General features: G+C 33.0%; 1 protein-coding gene across 12 annotated transcripts in view; it reads right to left on the minus strand.

The window, feature by feature from the left end:
* The window catches only part of LOC109541487 (CUGBP Elav-like family member 4), a 350,630-nt gene that overhangs the window by 81,267 nt on the left and 241,698 nt on the right, over positions 1-27,665 (minus strand). For 8 of the 12 annotated variants that reach the window (XM_048661803.1, XM_048661825.1, XM_048661830.1 and 5 more), the window contains exons 2-3: positions 1,428-1,476; positions 1,060-1,128 (exon numbers count right to left, since the gene is read on the minus strand). In XM_048661803.1, the coding sequence (XP_048517760.1) occupies positions 1,060-1,128; positions 1,428-1,476 (118 nt within the window). Of the gene's footprint in view, positions 1-1,059; positions 1,129-1,427; positions 1,477-15,929; positions 16,292-27,665 lie in introns of those variants that run through there. The other 4 variants (XM_048661829.1, XM_048661814.1, XM_048661828.1 and 1 more) reach the window with 2 other exon arrangements.

The raw sequence follows: 27,665 nt of genomic DNA on the forward strand, positions 1-27,665 counted from the left end.
CAAGTACTTTATGAAGATAAGTGTATTTTCTACCTCAGTGTTGGAATTATGTTCATTATGCTCTGGTTGGTTCTGCATAAACACAAAGGAATATAGGAGTAAACTTCGAACTATTCCTAATCTAATCCTCCTACCCATTGAATTGATTACTTCAGATTTAAAATGAGAACATGCTTATGGCTCCTCTCAACCCTTCGGCGCCTGTTTAAAGCAAAAATTCAAGTTTGCGCTTGTGAATATATTAACATTTTAATTGAAAATGAAAACTAACTCGGGTAAGTTATTAATTTATACCGAACTTTACAACAAGGGCTTAAATTTAATATTTATTAATTTTCCCGAATACGTTTCTTGCAGTTGATTAATGCTTCATTCGAATTGCTTAAATCACTATAAAGTAGCAATTATCGATCGGTTTTAATGGGATAATCACTTTTTATACCTTAAATATATCATGCAGAGTTTGAAAAATGATTGACTGGATTTTAATACAAGCAAATATAAGAAGGAAAGTCTAGATAGAGAATTGCGAAAATACAATAGCAAAGTTAAAAGATAGTGCCACAAATGGAAAAATCTACAAAAGGAATTTTTAAAGGTTGTTCATGGCGTCATAAATTAATGCATTTGCTTAGTTTTCATACTTTTTCTAGTAATATTCCGATTGCTTCGTCATTGTGCGATAAAATTTTATGACGTCAATAAACGAACCATAGATCCAAATTTGTAAAAGCAATTTACCGAAACGAACCGGTAACAAATCTTCCATCTTCTCGTGTGTACACATTTTGGCAAAACTATTCAGTTGCTCCATTTTAATACATTGATCTGATCTGATTTAACCCGCCAACAGGAAAATGAACGCAGAAGTTTACGAGAAGATGGATGATGATAGAAGCATTATGTGTTCTGATATTGAAATAATTACTGACTAGCAAAATAATAAAACAAATCAAATATCTACCAAATTGTATAAAATTTCCAAAGTCAAATAATGAATACTTATAATGAAATATCGTAAAACTGGTGTGAAAAATTTCTAACTACGTCGATGCTTACCGGTACCATCCCCGTTATTATAAAATCGGTTAAACGAGCCTGATTTTGCGCTTTTTTCTTTCTCAAAATCTGTAAAATAAATTTTCGGTGTTGATAACTTACGATCAAGAAGTCCTGCTTGAATATTATATAATTTATCAGTATATATTTCAGCTGAGGTTCTGTGCAAACTTTTAGACATATATAAATGGCTTTGCGAAGTATGTTAGTTGAAAGTTTAGTGTCAAAGTCAGTGAAATAAATCTAAAAAGTAATGCAATGAAAGATTCAGTCATCCGACTTTGACAAAAAATAAAATAACTTTATTCTCTAATATATTGTTAAGTTTAACATTGAGCCACAATATTTAGCACAAAAATTTAACTCACCACCACGGTTTTCGGTATCCGCTGGTTTTACTTGAATAGGGCGGTTCATCTGAAATAGAAATTATTACATTAGTTACTATTTAAACTATCAAACGACAAACGAATTAAGTGAGTTACGCTTTCAACTAAAGAGTTTGTATTCGTCGTAGAAAAAATCCTGACGTTTCGCTAGCACGGGTTACTTGCATCTTTAGAGGTGTTTCACTCCAAAGTTTTCACATTGAAATTGAACCACTCGTGTTTGCTAAACGTATAAATTAGTTGTAATTTGCTTTGTTTCCACATTTTGCCTGGATATTTGTTATGCAGAATTTTTTTGTTTTTTTAAACACAGGGATCTACAAATGCTTGGCTTTCTATCGAAACTTAATGATTATGAATATTTGGAAGAATTGAAACACTTTACCCTTTGCGGCTTATACACCCTAACTACCTCGTGATTTCTTATTAAAATTATAATACTTAAAAAGTCCAGTTGAGACCCAAGGAAACAATCGCAAAATAATGCTTAGCACTGAAAGAGATTTGGAAATAATCGAAAAAGTATTAAACAACACACTTTAGAAATTGAAGACTTAAATTGATTGAAAAATGTCCGCATTAAATTGCTGACAGATTTTAAACCCTACACTCTAGAAGGGTATATTGAATATAACTGTGGAACACTGAAAATTTCATTATGCTCATTTTTTTTACTATAAACTGACAATGGCTTATTTTATATTTTGCATAGTAATTTTGAAATAGTATTATAGATATAAAATAATTATTATTATCATTTTTGAAAAAGCAAAACAAAAATTATCAACGAACAAGTTCGAAATAAGCGAATTGTTAAACTACACATATAAACTTTCCATCTCCATTGAATGAATAACTAATTAAATATATGCGTGGTCGACTCCGAATTGTAAATACACATTATACTCAAAGCTCCTCTTTCAGATGATTTTATTATAAGTTTCAGATTAGCTTGTTTAATTTACTTGCATGCGAATATATCCAGCGAAGTTATTCAGCTTGGAAAACATTTGAAAATAATTAACAACAATCAGTTTTAGCCTCGAAATCATCCAAAAATCACGCACGCATTTACGAGCTGGATGAATGATGATGTAACTGGCTTGTTCTGATTAGCTCTTTGATAAGAGACACCCTTGAAAGCTTTATAAGTAAGTATTCGTTGGTGAGTGCAAGCTTCGCTCTCATAATATTAGATATTCACAGTAACTATTTCATTTTGATGTGGTTTGGGCACGACAACCAGTCATTTATCAACCATTTTATAGCCGCTATTTCCTGATATTTAGATAATTAAAAACACTATTGCTTACCATTAACATTGTAAAAACAAGAGAAAAATATCACGTGTATTCTTATTCGCAGAAACTGGACTATTTTCTAGTTTCTGACACGAACCTGGAAACATGTCAGAAGATCAGAACTGCATAACACATCAATAGCGATGGTTACTTGTACAGTCGCATTTCTGCACAAAGAGCGATAGACAATTTGTCTTATTTGGAATTCCAAATAAAGCAGAAATGCGGCGTTTTCAATGCCATTTCTAGTTCAAAAATATTTGAATTTAGACTGCTATAGCAGACAATTTCTGTTCGTTTATTGAGTATACATTTGAGACATGGAAACTTATTTGATATGAGAAATTTCTATTTGTTATAGAGAAACATCATCTTGCTCTTTCCTACATAGCGCTCATTTTAGAAACGGTGTTCAGCTGTATTTTGAATACGTTTGAATCATTTAGTGTGCGCTTATTGCTCAAAAAAAGCAACATTACTACCAACCAAACATTATTTATCATCCACACCCTGAACATTTGATGTTGTTAAATAATTCACACCAGAAAATAAATTGCTCTCAAACTTACTAATTATGAAAGTTTGACATAAAACATATAAATTCCCTTGAACTCCTCCAGATACACCTGCTGTTAATTGAGTTCCAGGTTAACTGATGGTAACAAACGATCAAATTACTTTAATAGAAAGTCTAGAAATGCGAAAGTTTTCGAAAACATTTTTTCACAAATTACTCGCGCTGTTAGCAAGATTAGGAACCAGTTGAAAGGAGAACTTCCCCTCGTCTTATATAAGTTCGAAGTTCTGAAAATTTCTGCAGCGAAAAGAATCTGCCCTAAACCGGAGCTTTAACCTCTTTATGGTTCAGGATAACTTTCTGTTATCGCCGAGCTCATAGAATGGAATCAAGGGGTTTTAGGTCAAATTCTAGAAATCTAATTGGGGACTTCGGCATTCGGTCTTTTTATTTTTCAGTTTATTTGAAGAGCTTCATTTATAAAACCATATTTACTTAGGCTATTCTGGTCCAGTTGGTAATAAAATATTACTATGTAATGAAGATTGAAAATAAAATTATTTCAAGTGATAATTTGAAATCACATTAAGCAAATAAACAAACGCAAATAAAACATTCAAAATTGAGAACAAAAGGGCTGAAACTTAAAATTTAAGTATTTTCGGAACGTCGTGAAGCAGGAAAAACCAAATGAAACTTATCAATAATCTACAGCAACATTCGTATGCTTATAAACAAGAACAAATAATGTACACAGTTTCTATATTGATATTAGGAACGGATACAGTACGAATAAATCAATGATAAATATAGAATTGTTTATAATCAAACAACACTATATCATTGCTGCCACTAATTATTTGATTTAACATTTTAGAGGCATAATTTACAACTAGGCAAACCATCCCGCCAACTTACGAAATTTAATTAAGGCAAATAGCAAGTTCGTCAGAAAGGCACAGTTCCTCTTCAACATTTAGCCAGATTTACAATGCACTGCATCAAACTTCCTAAGCTTTAAAATTATACCAAAAACTTGTTAATTACAAAGTTAAAGTTTGCCGCTTGCCCCTAACGCCCAAAATATTTCGATATTGAATTTTGAAATACATTTACCGAACTTGAAACAGAAACTCTTTGATATCAGGGCGGATTGTCTTGATGGTTGGTTTATGGTGGAACTTTGTTTCTTATAATCTTAAAAATGAATTAACTTGAATCAATTACATGATAGAAAACACAAGATTAATGTTGAGTTTCAAAAACAAAAATGATTTCTTGCTTTCCGTTTACCAAATAGGTACTGAAAATATGTAAACTTATCATTGAAGGTGCATATAACGAATTATAGGTACAAAAAAAAGAATTTAAGTTTGGTCATTGACTTCTTTTTACTTGGAGAGAAATTATCAGCAGACAAACCAAAGAGGAACTCAAAATTTTACTTTATCACAGTTGGCAATAATTTCCCCAGTGAAGCCTGGAAAACGAAATCTAGCGTTTCAACACAAGCGTTTTGGAAAATATGCTTAGCCCAACTGAACGCCACTATCTTCTAGATTTATTTACGGCTTCCTGGTGACTTTGTTCATACAAAATACTTTACTAATGCAAAAAATTGTAGTAATGATTAAGCCTATGCCCTAATTTATGCCATATTCATATTTTAATGGAAATAAACATATCCTGGATATTGACAAATTTCTCTGACCTAATGGAAGAAAAACAAATGGAATTCATTTAATAGATGACTTATATTGCGAAAAGAACACGGTTTGTATTCATAAATTAGTTGGTCGACGAAGGACTCGTATGTTCAAATTTAATCGTTAAATACACTTTTGTTGATTTTTTGTGTTTCCAATTTATTCAGAGTTAATCAAAGAATAATAGTTTATAAGTTCCAGTTCTAATAACGCTGTTCGGACTTCGTATTTTTAGGCCTTCTTAATCATATGGAATATAAGGTAGAATTTAATACAAGAGGCAAATTGAACATTATTGTTTAGCAAAAAATGTTTTGAGTGCTGCATAGATTGAAGGACAACGAGATTTATTAGCAATTTAATGTTCTGATGTTTTTATTGCTGATCTGATATCTGCTACATCAATAAAAACTCAAACTTCAGAATGTGTGGGTTCAAAATTTATAACAATCAATGTACGTTTACTTTTGTTGGACAATTATGAATATTGTAAAGAGTTTTTCTCTAAGCAATTTCCATTCTTTCTCCTTTCAACAGTCACAAATTGCATATTAAAGCGTGTGAGAAAAACAAGTGCACAATGACGTCAGCTCCCTAGAGCCCCAGTGACGGCTTTAGATCCATTCGATTCCTAATAATATTACGCAACAGCCTGTGAGTCATCGCAGAATTGGCCCTTATTCGTCCCCCTTCACATTAAAAGGATAATGACCGATCTATTCAGGTCTGTATCAAGGAAATGCAACGTAATTAAAAGCGAAACACACTTGGTTCAAGAACAATTGGAGCCTTCATTTACTTAACTGGAATCTTCAGTTGAACTTGAGTATTTTTGAATGTTTAATGCAAATTAGTTTTCAGAACCGTTATTTATAGCTTCAAGTATAATATGGGAATAGTTCAGAAATCGTTTTTTATGATTTTTCTGTCAGTTTCCTTATTAGGGAATGTTTTATGTTCGGTTTTTCCAGCAACAATATTTGCCGAGTTTTGAAATGCAAAAAAGGAAGCTTGACAATATTTCCAGAACAATTTTAGATTTATTCAAACCTGACATTTAAATTACTTGCTACCATAAGGAACCAAAACCTTAATTTCAGTCGCTGCCCGGAAGTTGAAAAATCGCATAATTTTCCGCTTATATAAAAGTGAATTCATAAAGAAAAATCTATTTCTTAATGAAAGCAGTCGAGCAAGTTTACTTGTTTATTTTCCAGGAGATCCAATTTTTAGCAGAATTAAGAAATCTCAGGCGAAAAATTAATATCGGTAAAACCACCGATAAATTGGTTAATTTGAATTTTGTTCTCAATAGAAATAAATTGCCTGTTGACTGCAGTTTACCCTAAAACGATGCTTAACGTAGTGCTCCTTTATCCATCCAATTCGCTCCACTCGAAAAAGAACTCAACAGAGCCAGAAAAATAAAAATTGGAATAAAAATGACTCCAAAATTATCTTTCTAAATCGATGAATAAAAGTAATTTCGGTAACCGAAGGGCCACAATACAGCGTGGTCATTCGAAAAGATGCTTTCAGGCAACACTTCACTTTTATTAAAAGAGAGCGGTTGTCGGGCGCATCTTGATAAGGGTTTATTCTCGTATATAAAATGTAGAAGGGGACTAATTTTATAAAAAATTCCCCGGTCGCATGACTGACTCGCCCAACGATATCCCATTTTTCATTTCGTTGATTTAGCTGTGTCGCATTCGACGAAAAAATTGATATGTTTTCAGTTACAATATATTTTATATTCAGACTTATCATCGACATGCTCCGATTATTCGTGGTACACTTTTTAGTATTTAGCGCCCAACAAAACCACACTTTCAGCATGAAAAAAATCACAACCGTTATTTACAGCATTATGACAATCACATTTCAGGATTTTATGTCCAATGAAGTGAAGCAAGAGATAAGATTAGAAGTTATGCTATAAGAATGCAGAAATGAAAAAGCAGAAACTGAATAAGGGTTTTGAAAATATTCAGTAGTGGGATCCACCATTTAACGCTGATATGGAATATACCAACTAGCATTCAACATTAAAATATTTTCTTCAAGTTCTGGCTGAATTAAAATTGCAGTCCTTTCGCAAAAATTTGCTTTGTAGAATGCTCAATTTCATTTCATCCAAAACCTGCAATACTATTGATAACTATGTCGATGCCAAAGCTATCTACGAAACATATCTGCATCTACATAACGTTCAAAGGAAATATTGTGTATGCTCGAACATAATTTAATTTCCTTTACATTTTGTTGAACATCATGGAACCCCTTAGAGTAAAGTTTTGAAGTAAACTGCATGGATACGATCACATTTAAATTTCCTTTGCTTAAGCATGTGCCAGAGAAAAGACGACGGATTCTATTATCATAGGAAATATTAGCTTTTAGTGATTAAATCAATACAGAGTGTTCTACTAAGTGAGGCCGGTTAAAATATAATTTGAGCCCAAAGCTGAGTCAATTTACAACAGAATAACTACTAATTAATTTTACTGGATGTATGGGGGTTTGCAACATCCTGTACCAAGTAGTTACAACACACCTATTAATGATAACAATGGATGTTATCGAGACGTAGGCATCAAGGCTAATAATGAGCTTTGACTAATCAATACCATATCCAATCTAGTTATCAATGTATTGTGCATGTACACATAGATAAATGAATAATAATTAAGAGATTAGATAAAATGGTTGATGTAACATTGCCTGTCGGCTGCTATATCTTAGCTGTTCGACGAAAAATCGCACACTTTTCTAACGTATTTTTTGTGTTGAAACTCTCGTCGTCGCTCAAAAAAAAACAATTTTTCTCAATGGTAAATCAAACTTACGTATTTTTATTGGAGCTTCTAAATCAACACTGTAGTGGATTGGTTTCAAAGCTCTTTATCCGGGAGGCCACGTATAGAGACATCACTCCATCTTAATAGTCAGGAATATTTTACTAAGCTTTTTGAAAATATTTCGATTTTTTCGTTGAGAGCAAGATAAGCAACCCCCCCTTAATAATCAATTTAATGTTTCTCCAGAAAACGGTAATAAGTTTTTTTTAAAGACGGTTTCAACTTCACTTAGGACTTAATGATAAACATAAACAAGAGCGGGAGCAGTTCAAAAAGTAAAATCTTAAATCCTCAGATGATTTTTCAATTTTTCAAATTAACCCTAATTAACTTTATTTAAAGCACACATCATTTGCACAAGCTTCTTATCCCCAGCAAAATATTTCTTGTGTGATTTTTTTAATAACTTATTTCCAATTCAGTATACAGGGTGTTCGCAAAATGCGCTAAGAAAATTTTAAGGGTGATTGCATATGCTAAAATAACAGCAGTATAGTAAGTCATGTAAGAAAAATTCGAGTTCAGCTGATCAAACTTAAGTTTTTTCTTTTTATTTGATCTATTATGCACATTTATTAGTGGATGAAAATGAAAATTGGAACAAAGTTTTCGTTTAGTATTCTCAAACTTTCTGATAGAAATGTTTCTCGATTTTGCCACTAGATGGCATTTACTTGCAATCCAAATTTTATTTTCCGCATATCTTTTTGTCACGCAAAATATCGCAAAAAGGAATCCGCCATTGTAAACATTAGCAAGTACGGGACAAACCCTATGCTCTTAGCACAACTCGAAAAACCTCTTCGTTTAGGAGCAAATCGACATCAAAGTTTTTATTTCTCTCAATCCAGTGTCAACGCAACATTTGAATATTCTCGATCCGTTTTAATTCAGCGGTTTAAGAACACAACATTTTAATCTAAATTGGACAGGTAATATTTACAATAATTACTATAAATTGTCAAATTTGGTGCATTTTAAAACCAGATGGATTGATTTGTTGCGATTCCAATTAAACACAAGACCACTGGAATGAAGTAATATACACATTGTTGATTTGCTTCTTGAACGAAGATGTTTTTCGTTCAAGAAGCAAATCAACAATGTGTATATTGCTCGTGTAAGTCGTGTGAAGAACACATTTTTGTCTAGTATTTCATAATGTTTAAAATGGCAGATTCTGTTTTGCAACATTTGGTGTTTCAAAAACGATTAATTAAATTTGGATTACGAATAAAGTGCCAGCTAGTGGCAAAGCGGAAAAATAATTTTTAATCGGAAAGTTACAGAGCATTATGATAAAACTTTGTACCGATTTTCAATTTGATCCGCGTAGTTTGATGAGCTGTAACTAGGAAAATATTAAGATTCTGAATTTTTGTTACGGGACTTTCTACCATTATTTCAGCATGTAGAATCACCCTTAAAAATTTACTAACGCGTTTTTCCGAACACCCTCTATCAAATAAAACCATTGAGCCAGAAGGTTAATTTAGAGAGGAACTTTCAATTCGAAAAGTGTGCTCTCGAATTATATGTTCTTACTTCTTCCATATTAACTTTGTGGATATTTGTATATATGTACTTGTTTCACGCACATGGGGACTAGAACTAAATTAAAATTTCATAATTTACCTCAAAATATCTCGATTGTTCTGCTCGCACCTATTGTGTGACCGAAAAACCGCATCAAAACATTTCAACGGAAAGCGGTTGTAAAATCAATAAATATCCATTAAAAATCCGAATAAAAGCAATATATTGGACATACATAAAATATTCTGTCGACAATAGACTTGATTGAATATTTCAAAACAAAAGCGAAAACATGATGAATGCAAAGGGGGCAGTTTTTAATGTTGAAAACTGCAGAGGAAAATTGGCAGTGAAAATGGTTCGGCTGCAATCACTAAGCTTCTGCCCCTTTCAAAACCAGCTACACGCTTTCACTTTAGATGTACTGCACCTGCCTTCCTTAATATAACAAAGGATTTACTAAGGGGGTGAATAACTTAATTTGCATAAAGCTACATGTATGAAATATCATGTGCTGCTCACCGTATAAGCCAGAAATGATATTGATAATGAGCCAGCTTACTAACCCGAATTTGAAGCCTTAAATTTCTGCACCGAGATAAAATCGGAAGATGATGTCTGAACATTTGTTAGAACATGACAATTGAAAACGCTCTTAGAGCGAATAATAGCAAAAACAACAGAAATACTAAGATATAAATTTATGTAAAACCTATAAGTACAAGTAAAATTATGTCAAATTAGCAATCATACAAATTGCGACCAAGATAAATAAATTGTGAACAGAACAATTAAAGAATCCTCTTTACAAAGGGTGAATATACTGAAAATGTGCTTACTCAAAGAAATAGTCCCTGAGAAATTCCTCCGCACACATTTTCTTATAAATCTCCAAAGAAAGACATTATTAGTAAAAATAACAAAGCTGGCGGTCTTAATTCTGACTGAAAACTATGGAAAATAGGTAAAAAAGGTACATTTACGACACTCTCGTAACCGCAAGTGCAGTTATAAATAATACTTGAACCTGAATATATGCCTTCAGGTCTTAATCAGGCCGAAGTTCACTTCAAATACTTTTGTCAGCACGCAACAATTTTCTAATGCGACAACCAAGAGCCCGAAAAATTAACAGCAAATACAACTTATCGCTCTGGCATTAAGCTCTCTTTCTCTTAGCAAAACTCCCTTTAAAGTTTCTCGGCTTAATTGCATTTATTCAGTCAGCTAAGGAGAACGGAGGCCTAATAACGTTTTTCTGGCGTTTTCAATTTCCACGAATCTGTTTAAGTGCTGTTTTCAGAAAACAGCGCACATGATGTCTAATATCGATGCGTCTATAGGGAATTTTGTTAACTACGAGTATAAAAGCTGCCGCTAAGAAATGTACGTTAAAAAGAAAATTGAGTATGCCATTACTGATGGCATATACTTTGCCAAAATGCCAAAAACTGAAACTAACTGTTTTCTTATTTAACTTTGGGAATGATCTTTTACATAAAAGAATCAAAAACGTCCATTTCAAAAGCTCGCTAACGCTGCAAATCTGCAAAGAGGCATACAAATTACTTCACCCTGTACAATACCCTTTCAACATAATAGAGCAATCAACAATAATATCTCTAGCTCATGTAGTGCTGCTCTGATGTTTATAACGATCGGGTTAATGGCATCGGATCTAATAAGGCAACAGATGTAAAAAGTAGGAACGTGTTTGTGCTCCAATCATGTATTTCTACAATATCACTATCCGTACAGGCATAAACAAAACGACAACACACATTGCACGCGGATGTAAACACAGCTCAAGTGGGAAATAAACATGTGTTTGATCCACGTGAGTTATTTTTAATACCGGCTTGAACGGTTTACGAGTGGTTTTTAACAAATTCTCTTGGCGGAGTTATTTTTAGTTGCCATCAGCCACAACTAGTCGAATTCCCGTTAATTCAACCAATTAATTCCATGAGAAATTCAACTGATATGTGAAATAAATGCGAATGTGCCTCAACCTAAGGTTTGCTATTTATCTGTAACCAGTATGCAGCAAGGGTGTTTGATGTTTATCCGGAATAACCTGTTAACGGATGAGAAACACTGAGTGTGTAGTTGTTTGATCATTACAACTGACTATCGGTTGGTTGAACTATTAACTGAGTTCGCGTTGTTGCAACAGAACTTACATGCCAATTCACAATGTCATAAGTGTTGACTGGGGAGAATTGGTGCACACCACAACGGTTAGCAAAGCGGCTTGTGGCACAGTGGCTTGGAAATTAGCCGCTCTGGATAATACAGTTTGCCTATATTTATTCGAATTCCAAACGGAAAATTACTGTTTAATTAACCGCGAATTTTGTAAACGCAGAATTAACAGTCTAGATTTAAACAAACCTAATTTAAAGTTACTCATTTCTTAAGGATTCAATAACAAAACAGAAGTGTGAAAACGGTAAGAGCTCAAGAGCTGAAATTCAGGTTTCGAAATTTGAAAACGACAAAAGATAAGATCGTTGTGATTTGAAATTTGAGATTTTTTACGAGAAAAGCTGTCTTTATCCCCATAAATCGCATCATATTATGGATTCCAGTATTTGATCTTCATTTTTAATACCTCCGGATCAACGTTTCGTTGAAACCATTATTGGAAGTAGCAGCCAAAATAATAAGTTCACAACCGATGAACTTAGAAGCTTCCAACTAGAAAATGTTGTAAAAAAAAAGTTAAATGAAACATTTAAAGCCTCTGTCTTTCATTCTTTCTATTTCTCATTTCTAGATAGACATTGGGAAAAAAATCGGTTAACTTGAATTTCAAACATTTTCAGAAAACCCCTAATAAAGAAGATCATTAATAGACCTCAAAAGTAAATCCGTTGTTGTTGGTGGTTGAAAATCACTGAAAATTCCTCAAACCCCCTTAAAATAGTCGAAATATCAGATTAGAGCCGGGCACCATTCCATTGGATACACAGACAAAGCCATTTATAAGATAAATTTTAATTTGCTGGATGCTATTTCCCGTGTTTCTATCAAGGAGGATAACATTTTTTAAGAGGGGTCCCAAGCACGAGGGCCTCACTCTTCTGCAATGTAATTTCGGATGACATTTAAACATAGCAATACTTTTCAAAAAATAAGAAGACAATGGAAAAGGGGGAGTTTCACTAAAATATGACATGTGAAAAAGTGTTACAACTTTTTAGTTTTTTAGGAGCATCTCCTTATGGAAATGGAACACAAAGTATTATAGAAGGAAAATAAAACATTGACTAGTGAGTCGTTTGAAATTCATCGTCGATAGTTTTCTTTATTCATGAAAGTTGGCAGTGAAGCATTATGCGAGCGTAAGTCTCATCATTGCGCATTCACTATAATGAGCGGGAATGACAAACTTGGTTCGAAACTCGATATTATCATCGAGACACTAAACGTTTCTTTGAGCAATTTATGCTACATTTCCAGACTTAATTATGGACATTTCTGGGTTTAAACCCACATACAAAGTCGATCTACATCATTTATTAATTGCTGTTAATTTACTCATTAAACACGCCATCGGCAACAGCAAATACATAGTAGATTACATATCCATAAATTCATCATTTTTTGATATTTATTTCCTAAGACAATGGAAATATCAATGAAGCCCGATTATATTAAAAATCACAAATACATATTGGTTCGTTCGTAAAAAAATAATAGGGAACTGATAAAAAAACTAACAGCAATTGAAACTAATTGAAGCAAAATTTTCATGTGCTACACATATATTAACTAAAAAAGAGTAAATTTGAATGTTATCACGAGTTGACGTTCGCGCAAAAGCCTGTAAATGTTAAACGTTTTCGTATGCAAATAAATCCATGAATAAATCTATGCAAAAATCCACGAATTTTTAAACCGATTCAATGAATATTTTTTGTCATATATCTAAAATTTACTAATGAAAGGTTTGCTTTCTATAGATTTTTGTATTTATTGAAATTCGTTCTGACAATAGAGGGCTAAACGATTAACTAACTTGGCGATGTCCCCGAAAATGCAATTATTTCATAGTAAGTTTTCAAATATATCCTAGAACTAAGGTGTTTGGTTACTAAATAGTACTAATACTGAAACAGGAATTTGGATATTTTTTTCAGCTGTCAACTTTGTAGTCTTTGTTTTGTTCAATTGTTTTCTCAATTAGTTGCTTAAATACTAGTGAATTCTTAAATACGTTGACAGTGTACATCGTTCTCTCAAAGTTGGTGTATTCAAACCATATTTTTCATTTGAGAAGAATCTAGCACATAAATAACGAAAAAGTTGAGACACTTTTGTATAGGGACAGCTTCATTGATTCTTGAAATGCGACTTTCGAGCAATGAGCGCAAACCATTTCAAAATATAACCTTTTTGCAACGATTTATGGATAAAGAATTGCCTGATTTGAATTAGAAAATCACAATTTGTGATGAGAGTTAACGTTAACTAAAGCCTAAAGCGATGCTTATTGTAACCGAACTTGGAAATGAGAAAAAACTATATGTTTGCGTCCCTAAGAAAAATTATCAGTTACTGCTCCCAGTTAAACTTTTATAAATATCCAATTGCGTTAAAAAAAAGATACAAGAAATTACGTGCTAGGACAATTTTAGAATGTCTTGAATATTTTCTCACCACAGAATGATTAATGAAGTTGTGCAAGCACAATGAACATTTCCGAAATTAGTCCATTAAATCGCATAATACATGCCCGACCTGTTAATTTGCCGCCAAGATCCTGTGAATTAACGTTTCAGGGCGACGATTTAAGGAATAATGCAAAATGCGTGCAACAAAATTAACCTGCTTTAAGGTTTAAGTCATATGACTGAAATAATCGTTGGTTGATTGGACAACTCGATGTGCTTCTAAGCAATCAAATTCGAATTATTAACTAATCAAAAAGTATGAGGAATATCTTTTAACATTTAAACTTTTCACTTTTGCACTTTTAAAACACGCTTTTTGTGAAATAGGTTCACGTTTTTTCGTTTTGGCAGGCAGTAATTAAAACATTTTGAAAGTTTAGAAATGGTATTAAACTGACGGCGACGTTTTCCGCAAAATATTTAAAAAACTATCCTAAACTGAGAAAACCGACCAGTGACTAGGATGACAGGCTATCTAACTTAAGGGACAGTGCTCAATTAAATAGCCCAATATTTACGAGTAAATTAGCTTAATAGTGTCCGAAACTGCTATTAAGTAAACTAACAAAGCTATGCAAAGAATCAGTAGTAAAATACTAAAGACAATGACAAAGATTCTATAAAAGGTTCTTCAGCAAACGCTTGGAAGTAGCCTTATTATAAGTTGGCTAATTTTGCAGCGGAAATTTACAGCAACAAATGTCTAGTAAATTTTGCATTTTTAAATACATATTGCAGCTTTATCAAACGCATTTGAAAACATTGGAAAATATTCTTCCTCAGGCCCAAAATCATTAGCGTCAAAGTGAAAACTAAGCTCAAATAAAGAAATGAATAAAACGACAAAAAGGAAACTTTCTAATTCAAAAACGAAACCACTTTTTTGTAATTCTCTAAAGTAAACAAAAAATAAAATGTCCACCTTTTTTGTTGTACAGCAGCAGTGATACTGAGATGTCTCTGTACTTCAAAGTGGCTTTGCAAGATATTTTTCAAAGTATTTGAATTGATAATTTAACTTGTCGTCGATCCAATATTGTGGTTATAATAATTTTTGCAATATTTTATTAAAATCAACACAATGCTAAATTTGGAAACTGTTGTAAATAATTTCGGAAAAACTTTTCATTCCTATTAACATTTAGTTCCACATTATCAAATCAGTTCACACAGAACCGAAATGAATGAAACAAAAAAACTATTGCTATTTTTTGGTAAAAACCATCAAATCGACAAGACAGCAGGGAATTGGCAATTAAATTTCCCACAACTCACACCATTTATCCAGTTTTTTAACCCGCACATGCAGGGTCAGTATGAACGTATTTTCCATTGATTCAATTTGAATTATATGATTTTTTTGCGATTTATTGCTTTGCACGAGTGAAAATATCAGTAAAAGTGAATATAATGTAATATTTGAGTGAAATCGTTTTTCAAAAACAAAAAAATACACGTAACTGTTTTCCATGTACAGAGTTTATTCCCCGAGTTTCTTTGAAATCCATGTCTTCATATAGGTAATCTAATAATTAAAATGCTGCTTTTAATTCACGTTTTAGAGATATAGATACGTTTGTCAAAGCACCAGCTTCTCAAGTGGAGAGATTTATAAGGAGACTAAGAGTATATTAAAAAAAAAACGGGGATGAGTCAAGTAAGACTAAGGCCAAAACTTGGTCCTGGTCTTGGTCTCGTATACGTAGTCTTGGATTATCGTACATTGAATCAAAAAAAAAATATTTTGCGCGAAATAGCCACTAAGTGATATTAATCCCTGATCCATTCCCCTAGGAAAGCAAAATTACAGATGATGTGACGAATGAGGAAAAAAGAAAATAATATACAATCACAGGCTTGACAAGGTTAGAGTGAACTTACTTGGTTAGAATACTCAATAGAGTTGGAGCGCACCATTTCCAAAACTTGCACCATATGGAAAAAGTAATGTCCCGGTTTCGAATCAACAAACGGGTGGGAAAAAAACAACAAACAAAACGATCAACAAGTCGTCAACAATGAAGTTTGAAAAGTTTCCGAGTATTATAGTCGGTGTGCAAACGCGCAATAAATGTGAAAAAACTTGGCGTGTTTGCAACGACGTCGACGTCGGTTCGGGATCGTAAAACAGGCAGACGAGCTCGGACAGGCGTCTGGACGCGCGACAGGATTGCCTGTATCGAAGTGCGAGGGTTTACGCAACGCCGTCTGCCCTTTGAAGGGAAACGAGCGTATTTACCGTACGCAGCCGAACGCAGGACCAATCGCGCGCGACCGCCTCACGCACTCCTCCACGCTGTCACATCGATCGGGAGCCGTCGTCAAAGAGATAGAGCCTCTATCGGGCTTGGGAACGATGGAAATCTTACGCGCGCTCCTGCTCATCCATTCAATAAAGGACGCCGTCAAGGATACGCTGCAGTCAACAAAAAACGACTGTTGCTCTTTGTTTGGCTTTATTTTCAATCGCTTCAAAGCTCGCCAACTGTAGAGTGAGAGCTTAATAATCTGACCTCCTCTGTCTTAAGTCCGTAGGTGTATTCAAACTTTCATTCGATAAATCATATGCATAAATGCATTTACATTGCTCGACCAAAAACATACATTTCTAAGGGACTTAATCAACAATTACGAAAAATCGCGCAATTAATGGAATATATTGACTGAATAGAATGGATGGAAATAATTGAAAAGCCTCGGAATATATTTGGCACGAGACAATGTACCAGGTGTAACTGAATATTCTAGATGTCAAAATAAGGGGATTTAGCCAAGCAACCCTTTGTCAAAATATTGCTTGGTTACGATATAGAGGACCCTTGAAGTTCCTGCTTCAATTCCAAATTTATTCTATAATTGTTAATAGTTTTATTGAAATTGGTTATGATTTATATTAATGGAATTATAATCTGCGTCCACTACGAATTCTAAGGCGTAAATCATCAACATTTGTAACTTTTATATACAATATTCTTTAAATTGTCCCAGAGAAAAGACTCAAAAGTCCTCAAGTGGGAGCGTTTAAGGGGCCAGCTCAGACATTTTCGACATCAAAATTTTCATTGAGAAAAAGTGCTTGGGGGCGATTTTTGTGGGATAAGAAGTTCTTCATCTTCAATAACAGATGTTCTCTTATATATTATATATTCTTTTCTCGTGGCCAATGCATTTTTTTGTGTTGGTAGAATAAACGCAGTTTATCGAATTGATCATCGTAAGAATAAGACATATCTGCTAATAATGTAATGATTGCTTCGAATATCTGCTGAGTATAATGTTATTGAGTAATTTGAAAGTTTGCTTTTGAAAAACAATTTGTTTCCAAATTAATACAAACAATGCAGATTTTACTTGCAACTGAAACTTATTGCAACCTGACCTTAACTACGACTTATGACTCTGACCAAACATCTAATGACTAAATGCTCTTTTCTGCTGTGGCTTCTTTTAGACTTAAATCATGCTGATCATAGCAGAAACGATACTACGTCTTATTTTATAAGAATTCGCGAGTTCCGATGGTGGCTCTGGGAAACGTCAAAATACTCGTTGTCTTGTGACAGTGGACACTTGTCAGACTTGTTTATTTATTGGAGTTGATGACATTTATGACATAAAACAAACTTACACACTTTTCGATCTGTTCCAATTTTTTTAAAAGCTTGCAAAAGTTGATTAGATCAAAACAAATCACAATCAGACGTAAACACGTGTAAAATTATTCCTTAACTTGTAGTTATTAAACCTTAAAAGTTGAGCCACCAGGGGGCGTCTCGACTTTTGAACTCGCGACATTGAGATGCATGGCGGCGATTTCAACACTACTTTCGTAGTATTGAACCATAAATATACAGAATTTTATGAAAACATTAAAAAAATACTCAATGCCAAATTTTGATATTTATGTATAAGTCTGGGAAACTTGATTACAAAAATCGTGAGTACTTTTGACCATTTATACGAGCTGGCAATTTATTTCATCAAATTCTAAAATCGCTGAAAATTCGCGAAATAAATTGAGTCAAATTCTTTATCACTAACAAACATATAGAACATGTTCAAAATGCGTTATTCAAAGTCGCTATATCTTTCCTTTAAAAGGTTGATTAAGAATAGCCAAACAAATGTGCAAAGAAATCTCTAGCAGACACCGTAAAACTAAGTTTGAATTCGCATTTTCCACTACCAAAAACTCACCATTCCGACTTTTTGCGAAATTTCAATCATATTTGCATGAATTATGAAACTAATTTGTACGTATCTTAATATGGTTGCTAAATCATGGTTGCTTAAGTCCTAATATTTTAACATCTAGAATCCGCATTTTCAGTATGATACATTGATTACGGACCACCCTGTCTATTATTTCCCTTTTAAAATAGTTCAAACTTTGATTTACTTAAGTCGAACCTAATGCAAAATTAAGAAATTTAATGCTCTATTAATGCTTAATATTTTTCCACTAGTACTTGAATGTTGATGATACCCCTCATACCGTAAGAGTGATGAATAACGAAACATGAAGCTAGATTTCATATAAATGTTTGTATGGGAGTTCTTCCAAATAATCTACGAGGACTTGAGAAACCAAATAAGCCCCTAAATGTGGTAAATGGGGAAGACTATTTACATTTCCCGCAGAATATTTACACAAGTTGATAAGATCTTGCAGTGCAGTTTTGGATTTTTGACCAAAACTTTTTGTTCGCATTGGAAGAAATTTATGGTTGCCACAGCAAAGTCACCTGATTTATATCTATTCGATTTTTGTGTGTGGTGATACCTGAAATCATTAGTACATTTTTAAACAGGAAAACATGTAATTAGCTGTAAGCACAAAACCAGAACGGACGTAATGAGTTTTTGAACAATGACGATACTTTCAGAAGGCTTCCACAATAATTAGATAGTCGAATTACTCTAGACTTGAAAACTAGTTGCCATTATTTACAGAGTTTCTCAAATATCTTGCAACTTCATAAATTTAGTAACATACATGTACGTTTTTTATCTGGGTTTCTTATCATTATAATCATCATCAGTATATTTTTTCAGTTGGTCAAATGCTTCATCCTTTACACTTTCAATTCCATAGTCATCACAAAAATTATTGCTTTACCTTTCCCTACATTCTCGTTCACTCAGTCAAAATCATAATTTAATAACTCAATTTACGTAAACATAACAAAAAAAATTGGGCGCTTATTTGGGACATTATTAATCAACAAAGCTTAGGGTTTCCAAATGACGAATTTGTGTTTCCGTTGCAACTAATTTGAATTACTGGCAAATAAACGAAAATGAGCATGTTAATAATTCAATATTTTTATGCCACTTGGTGTTCTGATATGTCAAAGAATTAAAAATACTAAAAAGTTAACAAACAATCAACTAACCCTCAAATCAATTAACCCTCTGCTTATGATTATTTAAAGATAATTTTTACATCCAAAAGATTGTGTAATTTTAAATTAACATAATCTAATATTCATTGTTCTAGGTAAACAGCAATATGGACGATAAAAAAAAAACAAAAAAGTACCAGCGTAACAGAACCAAACCTCTCTAAATAATAATTTTCACCAATCCAGCCATTCGTTAAATATGAAGAGATTAAAATGATAATCCGAGCTTAAAAAGAATGAGAGCTATATGCGCATTTTCTGTATAGCTACAATGGGCAAAACTACGAATTCTTGGATCTCGATAAGGAGGAAAGTTCCAAATCGTGCGTTCCAGTTTCCGGTTCAATTGCCATTAATATTATCAAAGTTTCAGGTTAATAGGTAACAATAGATGAATTCCCAACTGGTTCGTTATATTTTAGTATTTGCTTCACTATAAAACTGTATCCCTCAACTGGTAGAAGGTGAATGTTCTACTGTAAAAAAAATCCGATTTGTTGCAACTGCTATTTGAAAAAATGCAAATTAAGGATTGATTTCAAACTGATATCAAATAGGATCATTTCATCACCAGTAGGAAAGAATATGCATTGAATCCAAAAGTAGATCTCGATTGAATCTAAAGCTGAAGCGGCGTTTTATTAGCAATATATTTACATTTACATATACATCATCGAACTATTCATTCATCTACTGGTCGCAAAAAACAACATCAAATCGAAAACATCAATTTTGATGCCTGCAAACCTCCATTTAAACATTTTATTAAAGCATGTTATTTAGTTGGAAACTCAACAATTTGCTGTTCTTTCTCGCGTTAACTGAACTCCATTACATTATTAACACTTTGGCAAATATTAAAATGTTACTCCGAAAACTGTGGAATGAGATTGGATTTCGAAACGCGATTTAAAATATCGATGTTTCTATAAAGGTTTATACTTTCAAACAAAACCAGAAGCTTCCAGTGATGAATTATTTATATAGTGTACAATTTAAAAATAATATTATCTCTGAATATTGTTGGATATAAATCTATATTTCTCTCTGTGTTACAAAGTAAATAAAAAAATTAAACAGCTGAAATATGGTTGCAACATGCGGAACAAAGAAATCACATTTTAACGAATTATTTGACAGTTTATTTATTATTTTTTATAAATAATTAGTTCTTTATAAAGGAAAATATAACTTGCTACCAGATCTCAAAAGAAAACGTGAGGAATTTCTGCCGCTTGAAAACACCCAACAGAAAGGTTTTGAAAAATATGAACATCAATCTATCAAATTGTGTTGTATCAATAAACATCAGTAATTGATTTAAAACATTATCTAAAATAGAAAGTCTTTGCGTTTGTTCAAGTTACAGGCCTAGATTTGCAATCCAGCCAAAAATATGTTTGAGCTTTAAGTACTTTTTAGAAATCTTCCACTCTTGTTGGGTGGAAGCGAAACTTTCCTGTTTACGATAACCGCAAAATGCTTTGTTATTGGTGGTCAAATATACGTTTTCACAGACTAATACCATTGTTAAATCGTTTTTTCCTGGAAACTCATGAAAGGCTGCGTTTTTTGACAAGTTCCCAACGATTGAGCTTCTAGTGAATCTCACCATTAAACTAGATTCTCGAAAATTTTCATAGCATTTGTAAAAAATGCGGAAAAATAGCAAATTATATTAGCCTGGAAACTAGACAAGACGGTTTCCTTTGTTTGACAAATTACATCGTTGCTTATTTGGCTTTGCGCTTGGGGTTACGTTGATAAAAGAAGATATAATGCACCGGTGAGATCTGAAATTCTTATTGGCTTCCATTCTTATTCATCCAATTTGTCATTGCCTACGAAGTGGAAACGCGGCAACAACTAAACTGACAGAAGCGAGATATTGAATTGCAGATGAGGGAATCACTTAAGTGAATAAGTGTACACTTATTCGAATATCCCTGCATTCCGAGTTCAAATTAATTGAATTGAATAATATGCTCTGAGGAATGATGTGCCTTTTCCAGTGCATATATGTCCTCTGAAAGGCCTTTCAGAGCGTACTTTTTCGTATTCTTCGGGGGGATATTTTAGTTCGCTTTTTAAATTATTCGAATGTGTGTTATAACATCCATTTGAAGCGACATGGTGGTTTAACTGCAAAGTGGTCTCATTTTAACACGTAACATGAATAATTCTGGAGCGGATAGAGATGAAAGCTTTTGAGGATGATTAGTGCAGATTTGAGTAAACGTCCGATGCAACTTGTGGACGTATAAACCAGAAACTAATTTCTATTTGTGATTGATCAAATTTGAGTAAATGTATAATACAATTTTCAGTTTTTCCACACAAAGCATTTTATTGTATTTTGATTTGAAACATATTAATAGCTCGCTTAATTTCAGTTTCCATGCAATTCGCAATCCTTTTTCCCGTCACATATTTGCACCAACAAATTCCGGCGTATCTGAAAATCTAATTATATCCAAAGTGGCCACTCTCGGGGCTTTCGTGGAACAGTCACGGACATAACATTGTTTTTGGAGTATTATATTTTCTATAAATTCCGTTCCTCGGATTTAAATTTCAGCATCATCACGCTAATAATTAGATTATGCATGTGCGCGTTAGAGTTAATTTTATTTTCAGAATTCCTTCACGTTTAGAACAAACGGGTTTTGTTGCAGGAGTTGTACTTGAAACTTATAAAAATTATTATTTAAATTATAACTTTTTGATAATTAGCAGTTTAGTTTACGTTTCGTGTTCAGTTACAATTTTAAGCCATTTGTCAACAGAGCTGTTGTTTAACGATAGTTTTTTGTGAGGGTTAAAACGTCCATGCAAATAATTAAAAGAGGCCCACTCCAAAAGTTTCCAGTGAAACCAGTTTTCTCAACCTAGCGCGCATGGCCTTAATCAAGGCAAATAAAAACTCAATTTAAGCAAGAGCACTCACTTTCAGCTCGCAAATCCTTCTTCCGAACACTTTCCAAAAGGGCATTTCCCAAAGTTATTTAGCAATTTACCTCGCACCTTCATATTTCAATCAGTTTCTTTATCTAACTTTAATTAAAGAATTTCGCGGCGAAAAAATTGGGCAAATAAAATGCTTTCGAGTTGTCCCCATGCCCGCATTTCAGATGTTTATATTTAATAAAACTTTGTTGTATTTCGACCCTATAAAGTGCAAAAGCCAAATTTAAATTGGATTTTTGTTGAGTGGCATTCGCAATTACCGAGTCGGGATAAACACTCTCTGAGCTGCGGGAAAGACGTTTTTATTTGCCTATATGTATTTGAGGATTGAGATTTTCAAATGCTCGATTTTGTTGTCACTCACTGTTCATAATTAAAGACGACATTTTTTTTAACGGAAACGGTTAGACGAAAAATTAACAGTGTCTCAGCTAAAGTTAATTACAATTTTTCTTCCCATTTCGAAACCAAAATAACTGAAAAACACGTCAATGACTTACTATAGCTGACTTGTTTTTAAAGGTTGACAAATTAATTAATTTTTTTGATTAAATATTTCAAATAGTAAACATATGACAACGATATAGACTCGAAGCCAATACCGAAGCTCTGAGTATGTGAGCCCCCAAATGGATCTAGTAAAAGTAAAAAAGAGAAAAAGCAAAAAAAAAACAGAAAAGAAGAAAGAAAGAAGAAAAAGAAAATTTTACGTTTTTATTTGCACTTTCGGAAGCAAGACAAAATACTGGCCTTGGCTAGTCGAAAAACAGATGTCTTTGCATATAACCAGATTTTTCAGATTTCAGATATCTTTGCATCAAATCCTTCATGATAAATTTTGAACTATTTTATTTGATGTTAAACTGAAAAATATAAAGATGAAGAAAGGAAAGAATGAAAGAGGAAGCAGAGAAAAAGGAAATGTGTTTGTCAAATAAGCAAAGTGAGTTGTAAAACTTTCCTTGGGACAAAAATAGTATAAAATATGAAATTATTCATTATAAACTATTAGTGCACTAAAACATATATTTAATGTTTTTGAAAACTCTAGGCTTCAGCAAATGATTTCTTGGAGAAATTTATTTCTTCTGAAAAGGAAAGGAAAGTGATACCCAGAAAACTCTGTGCAAAAGAATAAATTAAAAATGAAATTACTGAGCACACTTTGAGTAAAATAACAATATTGTGACGGTCCTTGATCTGGATTAGTTTTAAGGAAAAATATATAGATGTAATATGAATGTGACCGAAGTAAAATTTTCCAAACGTTATGTAAAATGTTCCGGTGGCTTGTAAGGATCTAATCAAAGCTTGTAGCCTAATCTAGCAGTTGTTCTGCAAAAGGGTATAGCGGTTGGGCTTTTCAAGCCCTGTGGACTTTAGATAATGTAAGTTTAAGAACATTAAGTTCGCTAGATGGTTTTGCCTAAATGACCGTAAAACAACCCTGATCTGGCAAACCAAATCTTCACATTCTGTTGCATACCAATGTTGCTTTTGATCTGTGAGTTATTGCCAGCGCAGGAAAATTTACATCCCTACGGGGGTACAAGAAATGCGTGTCAATAACATGACCCAGATAAAAATCTCCCGAAGTCAGTGTGTTCGTAGGTCAATAACCCGAAATAACTCACCCTAACATCAGCGGACACCTCCCCTTACGCGTGTCTAAGGGTGGTAATGGGAATGCTCCAGTCATATGGGTAGAATTTATTTGCTTTGACGAGGACGTCTCAACCTTTCCTATCAAAGCGTCCTATCCTGGCAGGGATCTGATGAGGAGCTTTGAAAGCTTCGATAGATGCATTTTTCTGGTGTATTTAGTAGAAACGATTATACTAGACCCACTTTTGATCGATATCAATTTAACAGCGCATAGTTCTTAAATAAATTAGATCAAAAATAATTAGACAGTTAATTATAAAGTAAAACAGAGTGATAAAACAAAATGGACAAAAGGGAGCATTAATGAAACATGCAGATACTGAAATTGTTTCACATTAAAGATTCTGTCAGCTTGTGTGAATTACGTTACCCACCTTTGCCTGTAATTATAAAATATTTAAGCTATTATTTGAAATATAGTATTGTAGCTCGAGACATTTAGATATTATGGGTTGTCCTCGAATTTTAAAAATGCGTAATCAATAATCAATCAATCAATTGATGGTTTAGCACTTCAATTCAATCGAAATAACATTCGAATGATCTAATACATTTGCGATCAAATGAGTGGCGATAATAAGACCAGTAGGTCCGAATTAATGTCATGTGAACACTTCAAATACAATAATCATTGCACAAGACGACATGATATTCCATTATGAAGCTTTTTAGCTTATATGCAAAGTGCCGGCTGCGCTTTAGAAATAATGTACAGGATATACAGGAGTTTTTAGAAAAAAATGTGTAAATATTATTGCCTACTTTTTAATGAGATATTGAGAGAAAAAACGGCATACTCAATTTTAAACGGGTACAAATTTGGTGTGTGCTTAGTAAATCTCTTTCTTTCATCACATTAATATCATGTAACCATATGTGGCCTGCTGCAGAAATTCATAAACATAATCACAGGCTATTCAGGAAGAAACTCAGGTGAGATGATGTTGATCTTAATGTTCAGTGCAATTTGATTACTCTTAGCAGTTCAGAAGAACTTTTCTATAATGTAGCATGCAACTGTGCCAAACCATTGAGTAAATAAGTCACATTTAATTTAAAAAAAAGTTGAGAGGGAAAAGTTAAAGAAAATACTTAAAGAAACGAGAAGGGTGTAGGTGCAGGAGTCGAGGGAACTAAAATATTGGCCTTGATGTGTAACATATCAAAATCATCGAATCATTTCGCTGCTAATGCACTCTTGCAGTTTTTAACTGTGAGCCATCTTGCATATTGATTGTATCATTAGGGGCTTTTCGCTTGTTGAAATTGAGAATCAATCCAAAAAAACCAAACGGAGACAATAGTTACTTTGAATATCATACTGCCCTTTTAGCTCATTCAGAATCCACTTCAGAATACGTAGAGTCTTTGTCCCGTTTGTTTTGAAGAAAACGAAAATACTTTTCTTGGAAAACAATAACTATTTCACCAATCCCTAGTCCTGTTGTTAAACTAAGATGTGACTTGAACCTGAAACTAGTGCTCTTACAATAACGAATAAAATAAAGTAAAAGTAGAGTTGTTTCGGAAATTTCGCCTACTACTACGTAAATGGGCTTAGACGTTAATACTCAGTGAAAAGCCAGGTTCGCCTTTATGATTAAGCCAGATTCACTGGAACAGGATCGGTTCAGCACTTTGACTGAAAAATATTGCAACCCAATTGAATGTGAACTTTTAACAGCCTGAAATATCGGCACTGCAATATTTGTGCACACATTTTTTGTTTGGAGAACAATAATATTTTGTTTTATTGTTAACCACCTTGTTATTTTTTCATTTGTTCTAATGTCCTTTGTTGCTATACTCAATAATCTTCAATTGAACTTAGACATCCAAAATCCAAACTTGATTTTATTAACTGTGAAACGTCCTAATGTTTAACTCCTACGGTCCTGGCTGCAAAGATAATATTCTTTTATGTATCGTATTATGTATCTCGGAACAGTATCACCCATAACGACATATTCAAATCAAATGATCCGAAAAAGGGGAAAAAAGAACAGGTTTGTTTACCGAACATTTTATTTCTTAGAACAAAATCGGGCATATAACGCAGCTGTGGCTTACACGGTAGGGTGTTGAATGATTTAAACAAAACGTTGTTTCCGAGTTGTTGTGATGGGGAAATTCTCCAAACGGGCACAACATCAATTTTTACATCACAATTTTAGAATAACTTTGGTATTATGCGGATTTAAAGTTCGATAAAAACGACACTGTTTTATTGATGTTAAGGGAAGTGGAAGATTTACACGAACAGGCCGTCAATTAAGATGGATTACACGAAGATGTAATCAGAACTTCTTGCAAAGTTGTTGACAAAACAATTTGTTTTTTTTGTTGAACAAAAAAATTACATTATGTTACACTTAATGAAGTCACCGATACTTAAAAGATCAGCAAGTTTCTGACAACGTTGTGTTTTAATCCCCTCAGATAAACAACATAAGAGCAAATAGTTTTTTCTACACAAACTGTTTGTTGAGTATCTCGCCTCAAAAAGTTTTTGGCAGAATTTCCTCATGTCTGATTACGAATTGATAAACAGTGCTTTTATTTCGCAATAAGATCGACTTATTTATCAAAATTTTGATTTCGTTTTTTTTTTATCAAAAAGCAATTAAGAACTACAGGGGTCCTAATATTAATTTTTTTACCTGCTCGTTTAATTTGATCTGAAAGTCTTGGCATAAATTAAATAAAAAGGTTTTGTTAGAAAAAAGAATACAGTTTTTTTAAACATTTTTCAACAAAAGAATTTGGATACTTATTAAATTTAGATTAATTACAAATGATTTTTGCTCATATAGCCATATATATTTATGATCATATAAACTTTTTACAACACCCAAGAAACAGTTTGTGAAAAAATGGATCCCCCTCACCAATATGGAACTTATCTACGAGCAAATAGTGTTATATGTGAATTAGCATAGGGTTTTATGTTTTTTACTTTATGTCTTAATACATTTTGTTTTGCTCAACTCAACCGAATCTTGTAAAAATTCAGTTTTTATACTTGCTTACTTACTCTCAAAGTTAAGTTAATTAGTAATTATTTTGTTACATAATATGCAGCCTGTAGAGTTTTCTGACAAAATCTGTCATTTCATTCTTAATATTATTAGCAGCTTTAATAAGGCTCGATATAAAAGCTGAAGCAAACAAATTAATTTCGTATGTTTTTCTAAATACTGTATTGAAAATATCGAAGGCTTGAATTATTGATTTAAATAAGAATTTGGACGAATGTTTGAAATCTCCATCAGTTATTCATTTAAAGATTCTGAAATATCCTTAATGTTATATTCCGTAAATACAGTGAGAAATTGCAACTCGTTTGAAAGTATTTTGTTATTTGTTTACTTCCACTTTAAAATTATTTGATTATAATTTACCTCTTGTCCTGTCCTGCCTTACGTTGACCAGGTATACTAAGAGACTCATTAAAACGTGGACCCAAATATTTTTCATATGCAGCTTGAATATACAGGGTTGCTCATTAGTGCGTCAAAGTGCGATATCTCAGTAAATATGAAGTTTACAAGAAAATTCGTCCAACGAAAGTTTTTCACGT

This window comes from Dendroctonus ponderosae, unplaced genomic scaffold (assembly GCF_020466585.1).
Source record: "Dendroctonus ponderosae isolate FM_Combo_2020 unplaced genomic scaffold, Dpon_F_20191213v2 Dpon_F_20191213_1, whole genome shotgun sequence".
Taxonomy (NCBI): Eukaryota; Metazoa; Arthropoda; class Insecta; order Coleoptera; family Curculionidae; genus Dendroctonus; species Dendroctonus ponderosae.